The sequence below is a fragment of the Onychostoma macrolepis genome, chromosome 05 (assembly GCF_012432095.1).
Source record: "Onychostoma macrolepis isolate SWU-2019 chromosome 05, ASM1243209v1, whole genome shotgun sequence".
NCBI classification, from domain to species: domain Eukaryota; kingdom Metazoa; phylum Chordata; class Actinopteri; order Cypriniformes; family Cyprinidae; genus Onychostoma; species Onychostoma macrolepis.
This window is the reverse complement of record NC_081159.1, coordinates 19,385,210-19,397,389: the sequence shown is the minus strand read 5'-3', so window position 1 is coordinate 19,397,389 and position 12,180 is coordinate 19,385,210. Positions and strand designations below refer to the sequence as shown.

Here is a 12,180-nt window from a genome sequence, read left to right as displayed (position 1 = left end):
ATTTATTTTAATAATCATCAACAGTTCTCGCTCCATCTCCGAGCCACTCATAGCTATAAAAAATGCAATACCGGTCCATTTCTGATGCAGACAATAAACAATTTATTTTTTATAATTAACTGTACATTACATTATAAAACAAAGTGCAGCACAACTTAAAATGGTCAAAATGAAGTACAGTGTATGGATGATGTATGTTCCAAGTCACTTTTAAGAGCTGTTTAGTTAGGGCTGAAGGCAATCTTCCAGTTTCTCGAGTTGGTTTTATTGTTAGCTTAGTGTGTTCAAACATGCCAAAACATGTAATAAACAATAAATAAATGACTTTGGTCTCCTCAATTCAAATATGAAATGTAGTATCAAAATGAAAAGACAAACAGACTTGAATAAGCCACAAAAAATGCATTTTTTTTTTTCAAAATAAACTTTGCTCTATAAAGACCGCAAACAGGTGGAGACAAAACCTCTGCGAAACAAAGAGCGTTTTTTTTTTTTTACCAAAGAACCATTAGACAACTGATTGCAAATGGCAACAGGTAAGGCACTTGCATGTCCGAAGAAACAAAATGTCTAGTACTCAAATCAGCAGCAGCTGGGAGGAGGTACGGCAAGCCATGAGCGGAACGCAAAACTACAACTTGGATCTCTTTGGGAGGCCTGGATCTTCTTTTGGCAAACGTAATAATTTTGATTTGCTGAAATACTCCCCCCCCCGCCCCAGAACTATGCAGTTTGAAATGGGAACATTCTCATTATATGCATTTTAAAAAAAATGGGAAAATAAATAAATAAATAAAAAGCCAATATTAAGTTCTAAATCATTGGGAATTTGCAAAAGCAATATGAAATACGTCTCACAGCTTTAAAATAAAAATAAGAACAAAACGGTTTCATACAGCAGTGACTGAACCCATGCGGACCATATGGAGAAAAAAAACCCCTTTCATTCAAATCTCACTCAAGGTGCGTTTCTCACAGATTTTCATTCTTCTTAATGAAAACTAGTTACTTTTCACATTATTGTATAAATAAAGATGATTCTCTTCAAATTCTTGCTTACACTTATTGCACAGGCCACTTTGCATATTTTTCAAAAAAAAAACAAAAACAAAAAACCTGAAAAAAGCTTAGTAGGCAACACAAAGACAAATATCAGTAATTATTAAATTACATATATATATGACAAAATAATTAAGGTTAAGTTTAACCAATACTTGCAAACTTGCTAGTTATCTTGGAGCACTAATCAAACTTTGTGTTCTTTCACAAATATCATACACCATCATGGTATTAAACTGACAAGCGCAAGCAAGTCCCTATGCCCACAATATTATAACAAACTGTGCATACCTGTTAATACCTAACGAACATGACTGTCATTATCAGATGCCATGATGTCATTTCATATAGGAGACACTTTAAAAGGACCTTTTAAAGGACAATAGTGAGACATTTGAACATCCTCTGATCAACTTGAAGACTGTATTGTACTAATGTGTTGCTGCTAAAGCCTTTTGCACATCACAGGCTACAATTTGTACAATAAACAGCTTAAGCTAAATTACATAACAGGAGCTACTCTAGTAGCACATTTCAGATGTAGTTGATCTGATAAACACCAGATGAGAAGCAAATTAGTGTTGTAAGACAAATAGCCAACCACATTCATGTTGCATTTTTCTCTGGAAATAGACAATAATTATGTGGCTTTGTTGATGTCATTCAAGTAACTATCGGGTTGGAATAACACTGTGACTTCAAAAAACATAATCATATATTTCAGGCTAAACTTTAGTCTTAAAGTACTTTTGTGGTGCAATATTTTGATTAAAATTTCCAGACAGGTTTGTGGAACTATACGGCTTTTGAAGGCAAGTTAACCAAAAAGTTGCCAATTAAATATTCAGGACTACAGTGTTTCATTTTAATAAGCCAATTAGGTATGGTTTTCTGTGTTTTTTTGTTTTTTTTTTGTTTAAATCTTATGGTTTGGGCTCAGATTTTGATCATGTTTTAATAAAGCAATTGCTCAAATGTTATCATGGAAATGTATTAACATCTACATCTAAATCAGATTCAGTTTTTAAATAACTTATAAACACTCGCCTACCACCTTATTTGCTCCAACTAGTAATTTCTATGGTTTGAAAATTTGTATTATCATTAGTATATAACAAGTGTTCTGATTAGTTATTCCATAGCACCGTTTTAATTTTCACATTTATGTGCACCTTTAAGGTTTACGATTATCTAAATCAGATAAATTGTCTCTTTTTGCTATCAAATCATCGCAACTGCATGATTGGTTCATTTGCAGTAGCACATCAATTTGCTGGTGAACAAACCGGGAGGCAAAATATCATGGATGTTGTTAGAATATCAACCAAAGGGCACAAAATGGGGTTTTAAAGTTAAAAAAAGTTTAAATTATGGAGATCAAACAAATGTTTGAGGAAAATCATTGCTAATTTAAAAAGGTCTGATTATGTGACCTATCGATGGGCCACATGTATTTTAAAACCTTAACAGGTTCCTTTAGCAAGACCAAGAAAAGTCGTATCAACAAAGCCGTTAATGAAGGTCCAAGCCAGAGCATGCTTTAATATATATCTTCGTTAAAGCACAGACAGACACATGAAGAATGCAGTGCAGTTATGCAAAGGGCTGCTGGAAGGATGTCCAAGCCTGGCCTGATTGTTCTCATGAGGTGTCTTGCAGCATCGGCCTCCATGGTCGCTCTCGATGGCTGTAGGACTGGATCGGTCCCATTCACTGAGAAAGCAGTTCTGACATCTTGGAGTCAGCTTTTCAAACTCTGCAACACAGTTGGAGTTAAAGAGAGCTTGGGGGAGCAAGAGGATTGCACGCAAAGAGCAGGCTCTTGGTCATCGTAGTCAACGGAGACTGAGGTGGACAGCGTCAGGTCCTCTGTGGAGACGGCCAAGTCACCTAGCTTGGCCAGCGAATTAGACCTTTTGAGTTGGGAGGACATGGTCAGTCCGGCGAGCCGCGCACGGGTCTCGATCTCTCGAGCTCGCTGACATACCAAGCCCGGCTGTCCTCTGCGAATTCTCTGCAGACTGTCGCTGCTGGAGCTGCGTGTCAGGGCCAAGCCCGGTGCGAGCGTTTGCTGGAGTTCACTGGAGCCAGGGTGCGAGCTGGGGACGTTCCCCTCATCCACTTCCATGTCCTCTGTGGCAGTGTCCTCTATGCTCAAGTCCATCTGTTCCAACTGAGGACCGGACATTTGCACCAGCTGTGTCTCCAGGTGGGCCCCCTGACTGAGCTCCGCCGTAGGCCTCTCACCACCCAGACTGAGCCTCAGGAGAGTGAGCTCTGTCACAGGACTGCTGGAGAGTTCCTTGCTCCCTTCGTCCTCCCCTTCCATTTTGTCCTCAGTCTCCAAGGAATAACGCAAATCCTGAGGAAGGTCTTCGCAGCTCGGTTGCTTGTGGCAAGTGTCCGAGTTGGCTCGACCGAAGCAACGAATGCACTGGCAGTGCCCGCTGCTCATGTGATGCAGAGGGGCAGGAGGAGGCACCTTATTGGCGGCGACAGGACTGAATTTGTGTCCTCTGGGGGCCTGGATGGACATACTGGGCAGGCCAGTGTGACGTGACAGGTTAAGGCGATGGGTGCGACGTTCGCAGCGGCGGCCGCTGGGCAGGCGCAGGCAGTCTCGGCACGACTGATATGAGGGCTTCACTTTGTAGGGGTTTCCAATGCTAGCACTGTCCTAAACCGATGAATACACACAGGCAGGGAGAATGCATGGTTAGGTTTTTTAAAGGTGTAAGAGTACGGGATGCTTTAGAGAAAGTAAAGCGTTTAGGATGGATTCACAGAAAAGAGCTCTTTGAGCTATAAGCTTGCATACAAGCCAGGAGAGCTGCCGCTACAGCTAAGACGTCATACTCACGTCAAAGCCAGAAGGGCAGCTGCGTTTCCCGGCCAGCCTGTTGCTGTTGTTGGCGTTCTCGTTGTTAAAGCGGTTCGAGTTAGCCAGGCTCTCGTCTTCCCTCGGCGTCTCCTCGCCACGAGCTAAGGCGGCCATCTCCGCCTCCTCCTTTTGTGCTTCCTCCTCGTCCTCCTCCTCCACCGTGCTAAACTCCAGCCTCAAGCGCATGTCCTCTATAGGCTCCAGTCGGCCGCAGGTCTGGGCCGCTGTGCCCTCCCCAGGAAGGGCCAAGTGAGCCATGGGGAAGCCTTCATCGTCCAACAACGCATCCCTCTCTACGTCCTCAATCTCAATAAAGACTCGTTCCATGCCTAAAAGTGGAGGACCTCGAACTGGCGTGGAGGGTTCACTGTCCAGAGCGGTGTCTGAGAGTCGCCGGAAGTAGTAGTTGTAATTGAGATGGTCTGTCGGCTCTTCTCCGCAGCAGGGGGAAGCACTTGCTCCACCGTGGCCCCAGGCGGTCTCCTCTTGATCGGGGTGCAGTGACGAAAATTGAGGAGTCTGGTCACCACTGGCAGCTGAAGCCTGAAGGCCCTCCAGCGAATACTCATCACCGTCTGGTTTCCAGAGTTTATTGTGTCTCTGCTTGCTACAATGACAGGAAACAAAGGTAGCAGTTACCGCTTGATTGTGTAAAAAAGAAAATACAGTCAAAGAACAAAAAGAAGCTAGGTTTGGTCCCTTTAGTCCATGTTTGAAAGACTATGTGGTCACCAGTAACAGTTGACTTTTGGATGCTTGTGTCCCCAACAGGCTGCCTAACTAATACGTCTTCCACTAGAAAGGCCGTGCTGTGACCCACTTCACTAGCACCAAACCAGCATAAACCACCTTGGTCCAACATGGAAATTCATGCTGTTCTAAAGCTGCTCTTTTCACATTACTCACATTGACATTCACAACAATTAACAAACATGCAAAATAACAAATGCACATATTAAAACGGAATAAAATGTGTATGCATAAATTTGTGTGTGAATACAAATGCAAAAAGAGATTTATATTAAAAATAACGTGTCTAAATATCTTGGCTTTTCCCACCTGGCATCTAAAATCCCCTCGTACTCGGCAAGTTGTTTCATAAAAGCTGGATTGGGTTGTGCTATATTCCTCTTCTGTTTGACAAAAGTGTATGCCTTTTCAAGTGACCATCCATACTCCTTCATAGCATAAGCAATGACGGTGGATGCTGAGCGACTCACTCCCATCTTGCAATGTACAAGGCATTTAGAGTTGTTTTTCCTACATGAAAGACATAAAGAGCATCCACGTCAAAAAAGGTTTTTTTGGTACAATACAGCTTTATTGAGTGAAACAGTACATGACAGAAACAATAACACACATTTCTAATATTTTTCTAATCGTGAAAAGTAACTCACTTGGCTTTAACTATGAAGTTGTAGGTTTCGTTCCAGTGTGCCAGCAGATCTGTAGTCTCATCATCGTAAACACGGATATTACAATAACAAAAGGTACCTGGGAAAAAGTTGTCAATCTCTCTTGTGACATTGAGGATATACCCAACCCTGCATAAAAATAACCTGATGTTAGATTGTTTACTGCTGATTTGTGTTAAATACAAATTATTTTAACACAACGCACAGTCGGTCGATGTATATCAGCACTAACCCAGAGTCTTGAAGTTCCTCCAAGTTGGATGCATTCCATTCTGAGCCCTGAAATTAATGAGATTAAAACAAATAAAACTATGGTTGTTGTACGAGTCTTAAAGCTCCTGTCGATAACCATGTAATTTTGTTGTAAACATAAAGACGACCAAGAATGATCAAGTTGACCATGTGTACTACAATTATGATTTAGGTGTAAATAAATACTGCATTAAAATGTTTTAAATAAAATAAACGTAAAATAATAAAAAAAATTGTTGTCCAGCCTTTTTAATCTTGACAGTTAATCATATCTGCAGGCTCCTGTGTATGCTTGTTTACATAGTGTAAATGCTGCAGATTGGCCCTTCTTACCATTTGTGAACTTATCTGTAATGTTTTGCTGTTTTCAATAACCAGAAGGATTTTTTTTTTCTGCGGATTAATCCAGAATCGTCTGAGAAAGCAGGGCAATGCATTAGTGCATGCATGCAGGTTTGTTTTTTTCTTCCTCCCAGCCCTGTCAGTGAACTCACACTATGTGCTTTGCTTTTTAGGTAAGCAAACATCTTGAGCAAACAAGAATCAAACATGGATGGCAGAGAAATCTTGGAGGAAGCTTTACCAGGTACAGATGGTCAAATATGAGTGTAGCCTTGTCCATCTGGCCCAGGATAAGCAGCATCTCATTGTCAATAAACTCTTTATACTCCCTCAGGTTGCAGCTCATATGTTGTTCCAGTTCATTTCGGATCTACAGAAGTGAAAGGATTCAGTTTAATGCTCCTTCCATGGCTGATGCATTCATGTAAACCATGGCACAAAAGCCTCATTACATATACCTCCTTAGAAGTAATATTTTCCAGGTCCTGAAACATCATTATGTTTCGGAGTTTGGCTTTGATCATACACTCTGTTCTCTCTCTCTCTGTTGGCCTGTGCGTGACATGAAAAACAATGTTAATATAAGCTAAATCATTTAGAGTTTTAGTCCCACAATAATCTCCCAAAATAAAATGTCAGTACCATATCAGAGTATTCAATGTTATTTTACCACAATCAGTTAATCAGTCTGCTGCAGCATGTAAGATTTATATTTCTTTTCACTATCCACTGACATATCCACAACTCACTGATCAGAAAACATGACTGGCGAGTCAGGCCGCGTGGTCTCCAGATCTGTCATAGCATTCCACTCATTGATACAGCTCTGCTCTGAGGAGATGCAGCTCTCATAATAGCCAACCCATGTAAGGGCCATCCCTCCTGGAAAATAGTTGTATCTGCGGGACACCTCACATGCTTTGTGCAACACCTGGAGGGCAGACCTGCAATATGCATCAAGTCAAACATAAAACAATTTATCAAGTATATGAGAACACACTATAAATATATCAACAGAAAAAATAAATAAATAAATAAATAAAAAAAGCACACACTATAAGAGGATACGTAATAGTAAACGTACCACATGGCCTGGACTGACACAGGCTTAAAAACATGTAGTCTTCCTGCTGTGCTCACACTGAAACCTCTGGGGGATGAGATGAGAGGAGTTTAGGCATGTAAAATATGAACTATGACATAATTTGTGATTATACAGAATTGCATAAGCAGGCAGCAGGACGACGCTGCTTTCAGTGTTGGTCGCTGTTGGTCAGTGGAACAATTTAACACCACAAACCAGTGGAAAATTCTCTCTACATAATGCATCTGCCAATAGCCTCCAGGTCACATGCACAGAGAATATAAACATGTTATTTCGTACTGAACCTGTAGAGGTCATTCTCTGTACATATATATATATAAATTGATTTTAAATGTGATCAAAGATAGACGGTGTATTTTTATGTGTATGGTATGCGTAAGCAATCAAGTAACGGAGATAAAAAAAATAAAAAAAACATTTATTGAAACAAAGTAAAATTAAGGATAGGTTTAAACCTATAAGTAGAATTTAACCTTTGCCTTACAGGAAGTGAATTAAGATATTTACCCATCTCCATCCAAGTGAATCTTGGTATCACTCCAAAGTGGAAGAGTCATCCCAATAGAGCAACTTTTACTACAACAAACAAACAAACAAACAAACATTTGTGTCTACCAATAAGTGTAGCATAAAGAATGCACTCGGATCACGACCGGAGCGACCGGATTCCTACCTGTCCTTATCTGTAAAATCCATCCCAAGCAGTATGTTTTCTTCAGTGTCCTGACGGCCATTTGTGTAGACAACCACCATGTACCGCACATGGTCCGTCCAACCGCTTTCTAACCTAACAACCTGTTGATGGAGATGGGGTAAGTTGGTGTATGCACATTGTGAGCAGTAGCCATTCCTACATTGTACTAGACACAATTTACGTCACTTACTAATTTCATTCTGTCCTCGGCACGGAGGGTGTTTATCATTACTTGTAGATGCTGTGGTAGATCCCCTTTAACAACAACAACAAAGATGAGCAATTAAAGAACAAAAATCAGAGTTTTATGAACAATAAACCACTATTTTCATCAACAATAACATAACAATGTAGCAGAAGTTGTTAATGGAAAATCCACTTTTACTATTGTGGTTCAGGGCCGTAACCAACATAGTTCCTCCCAATAATCAGAAATGGCCAAATTGCTCACACCAATATTTGATCATGTTGATGCCGTTCTGCTGCACTCCTTTACACACTGATCTGTTTGTTGTTATAATGACTAAAACTTTTTGAAGTTACATTTTCAAGCTGTTTTGCCTCATCAACATCTAAAGGACTGAGATGGCCAATCAAATAAAAAAAAGAAGGCTTTACTGTTCACAGAAACCTGAAACTTCACTTTTAACTGTGAAATAGTGCGAGGTAAAATGAAACAGCCAAACATTTAATTTGACAACTGTTTTATGATAGAAATGTTAGACAACTGACAGTAATATCCAGTGACGCAAAATACTTTTTATTTATTCCCTTAATTATTTAATTTTTCAAATTCTTCTGTTGTGGTTTACCTGCATTTTTATGATGGGTGGGTGTTCTGGGCTCTTGTGCACTGCTGCCTTGCTGTAAAAACAGAGCTGCCCCTTTTACCATGAAGAAACTTTCACTCAGGCTGAAATAGGCCACACATACAATTATGAAGACACTCCAGAATTAAGATTAATTATCATAGTTAAAAAGGATGAATGGATTAAATAAGATGAATAAAAATAGCACCGACCTTAGGTTAGCCTTTCGATCATCATCACTGCCTAAATCCTGCCAAATAAAACAGCAAAAAAGGAATTACAAAGGGCCCTATACTGTACAAAATTACTTTGCATATATCAATCAATTCTGAATGCCTCTATTTATGGTTTAGATATACAAAGCTGTTTGATAAGATGGAACTAGAAATGTAAGCTTTAAACGGAATTCTTTAAATAGTACACAGAAACATTTTATCTTTAAGCAAAACAAAACAGTTTGGATGGATTTAGGGCACAAAATGAAAGCCTCAGGGATGTGGGCTTATGCTATAGTACGCTAGCTCATTAGTGGGCTGTCTCCAAGAAGCCTTAACAGCAAAATCATGACAATATTCTGGGTCCCATGATTGGTCACCAGGCAGAGTATCTATTCAATGACATCATTGCAGTGAGGGTGCTGAGAGTAGCGAGGGGAAGACTCGGTTCTTTCGAACAGTTCGTTTCAAAGAACCGGTTCTTAAAAAAAAAAAAAAAAAAAGGTCATGGAGTAATTTGGTCATCATGATGTTCTTGGTCTTATTTATCTTTAAGGCTGTTTAGTGTCATTTCATGTGCCCCTGTTAAGTCAGCTGAAACTAAATTTATGTTTAGAAACTAAATATAATTTATATTCATATTACACTGTATGAAACGTAATTTACCTCTCTGAAAAAGTTTTCGCATGCGTTTAAGAATATCGTATTTATTAAACAAACTCCGTATCGTTTGTGTGCTGATAATAAAACCCTCAAAATCGTAAACATTCCAATGTGTTTAATTCTAAAGTAACACAACTTTCTGCTATATCATTCATACTCCAAATGCACTTAATACATAACTTTAAACTCATTATCAATGGCACATGTTTACTCGTAAACCAATCGGACACATTCAGTTCAAATGTAATCTTAATTTCAGAAAGGTTTTAAGAATCAGTTCAACCGATTCTTTGAAAAGATTCGACTCATTGATCAAATGATGAGGTTCGTTCACGAATCGTACATAGTGAGAACTGCCAAACGCTCAATTGGTCAGAAGTATCATATTGCTAAGAAACTGGTGTAAAGCATATTTGTGGTATGGCTGAATTAATAGCCGATTTATTACCTCTTTATACCCAACACACACAAATAAGATATTGTTATTGAATGTAGGGTAGGAAAAACAGTGAAATTGCACCATGCGCACACACAGCCACTAAGGAAATTAAATTATCACATGTTTCAAACAAATATATTTCACCATTTCAACAAGAGAAGCGTAATTCAGCACTGGCACGCTTTGTTTTTTTTGGGGGGCAAATCAAGTTAATCCCCATCATCATCCACACTGCCTAAAAACAACGAATGTGAAAACTTCAGCATGCGCTCGTCCACAGAGCAGGTTGAACTCGGTGACTTCTTGTAGTATCACATTTGGACATCATTAGAAAGGAGAAAGGAGAAATGAACCCCGAGCAACAGGCCCGGCTAATATAAGCAGTTTAGGCGCTATTTACACATGCATCCCCGGCATTTCCTCCGCCGGTCAGCCTCCACTCACCTCCCCCGCGTTGGTGCTGGCTGAGGATGCGGCGCTGGGTGTAGGGGAGCGCTGCAGAGTCACCAGAGCCATGGCTGTGCTGCAAAGGGTTCAGAGAAACCTCACAGGCGCTCCGGTCCGAGATATCCTGTTCTGCGCCCGCCAGTGACGGGGTTAATGCATTCAGAGGCGCATTAAATCTATTTAGCGGAGCGATAAACCCATCATCGGCTTTGTCATCCAACTCGGCGATTCTGCAAATTCTCATTCACGCCAACGATGCCAATAAACAACGGTCTGTGCTCTATCTTCTCGGCTGGAGCGTTGATTTAGTAGCCAGACATAATGGACCTTGTTTCGGGACCGCCGTCCGTGGTTGGTGTAGTTCTGTGATCGTCTGCGTTAGATATGGGCTTCTGGGCCAACCGCGTGAAGGTGACTTGCACTTCTCCCTGACAACAGTGCATCCTATGCAGACTCAACACCCAATCATCCACATACTACTCGAGCCCCTATGATGTAGACTATCTCGAAACTAACGTAATGCTTGATCGCCAGATTTTTCCTCACTATGACGACGAGAAATTTGTTTGTGAAAATTGAGCTGAGTGTGTGTTTTCGTGCAAATCAAATACCTCATGAAAAAAATAAAACATTTGTGTAACCCCAGTCCATGTGCATTAGTAAGCAGCAGCCCACTGAAATGTTGACAATTTTTAAATTTAGCAGACATTATTTTCAATGAATGTGGGCTTATTCTATATATGCTATTTTTTCTCCTAGAAAAATCTAAAATACTGAAAATATTGATGACTCATGTTGCACTACACACATATTTGTCCAATCAAATTTTCTCCAGAACAAAAATATCCCTCCCTCTGCAGTCAATTAGCAAGTAGCAAATCATGGCTGCTGTATAACTACTAAAGCCTGTTGGTGTAATGAAATTGTGAGGAAACTTCACACAGTGGGGGAAATAAGTATTCAACACTTGAACAATTTTTTTATTAAACACATTTCCAGTGCAGCAATTCACATTAAATTTTGACCAGATGTTGGTATTAACTCAAGAAATCTACACAGATAAAGAAATCATAAAATTACAATCCATAAAAATGTTATATTTAATGAAGTGAAATAGGAGAAGAAAAAAGTATTGAACACAAAGAAAAAGCAGTACACCAAGGCAAGACAAAGCAAGGCAACAGCTGATTTCACTAATTAGTTCAACCTCCTATTTGTGCAAATTAGAATCAGCCAGGTTATTGCAGGTTAATCAGTTAGAAAAAGCCTTACCCACCTCTGAATGCAAGTATACAAACATCTTATGATGGGTAGAGGCAAAGAGCTGTCCCAAGACCTTCGCAACAAGATTGTTGTGCTGCATAAAAATGGTAGTGGTTACAGACGGATTTCACAACTCACAAATGTTCCTGTAAGCACCATTGGGTCCATTATACGCAAGTGGAAAGAAAAAAACTCCACCATCAACCTGCCACGCAAAGGAGCTCCTCGAAAGATTTCCGATCAGGGAGTCAGAAGGTTAATCAGAAGAGTAATCCAAGAGCCAAGGACCACTCGGAAAGTGCAACAGAGAGACTTGGAAGCAGCAGGTACAGTTGTCACAGAGAAAACTATAGGCAATGCACTCCACCGCCACGGCCTCCATGCACGCTCGCCTCGGAAGGCTCCATTTTTGAAGAAAAGGCATGTTGAAGCTCGTTTGATGTTTGCTACAAAACATTTGGACAACCCTGTGAATTACTGGGAGAATGTAGTCTGGTCAGATGAGACAAAAATCGAACTTTTTGGCAATAATACCACACGCCATGTTTGGAGGAGAAATGGCTCTGCGTATGACCCTAAAAATACCATACCAACAG

General features: G+C 40.2%; 1 protein-coding gene across 3 annotated transcripts; it reads right to left on the bottom strand.

The window, feature by feature from the left end:
- ssh1b (slingshot protein phosphatase 1b) lies at positions 1-11,043 on the bottom strand. Of its 3 annotated transcripts, none has more exons than XM_058776170.1 (15): positions 10,933-11,043; positions 8,770-8,807; positions 8,561-8,661; positions 7,939-8,003; positions 7,728-7,849; positions 7,562-7,630; positions 7,034-7,099; positions 6,699-6,893; positions 6,408-6,501; positions 6,191-6,319; positions 5,588-5,634; positions 5,338-5,484; positions 5,000-5,200; positions 3,920-4,547; positions 1-3,736 (listed from the first exon to the last, which is right to left on the bottom strand). In XM_058776170.1, exons 1-15 carry the CDS (start codon positions 10,951-10,953, stop codon positions 2,801-2,803), a joined length of 2,859 nt encoding a protein of 952 aa, XP_058632153.1. In that variant the 5' UTR covers positions 10,954-11,043; the 3' UTR covers positions 1-2,800. The 3 variants fall into 3 exon arrangements, with proteins under 3 accessions (XP_058632153.1, XP_058632152.1, XP_058632154.1); XM_058776169.1 differs by lacking the exon at positions 10,933-11,043 and adding an exon at positions 10,319-10,900; XM_058776171.1 differs by lacking the exon at positions 10,933-11,043 and adding an exon at positions 10,319-10,382 and having other exon boundaries at positions 8,561-8,612.
- Between the last annotated feature and the right edge of the window lie 1,137 nt (positions 11,044-12,180).

Excerpts from the sequence above, each read along its gene's own strand:
- ssh1b (XM_058776169.1), bottom strand. The coding sequence starts at position 10,390 with ATGGCTCTGGTGACTCTGCAGCGCTCCCCTACACCCAGCGCCGCATCC. Across the intron at positions 7,100-7,561 it reads ATTCACTTGGATGGAGATGG|AGGTTTCAGTGTGAGCACAG; the intron begins GTAAATATCTTA and ends CTCATCCCCCAG. Across the intron at positions 5,635-6,190 it reads TATTTGACCATCTGTACCTG|GGCTCAGAATGGAATGCATC; the intron begins GTAAAGCTTCCT and ends CATTAATTTCAG.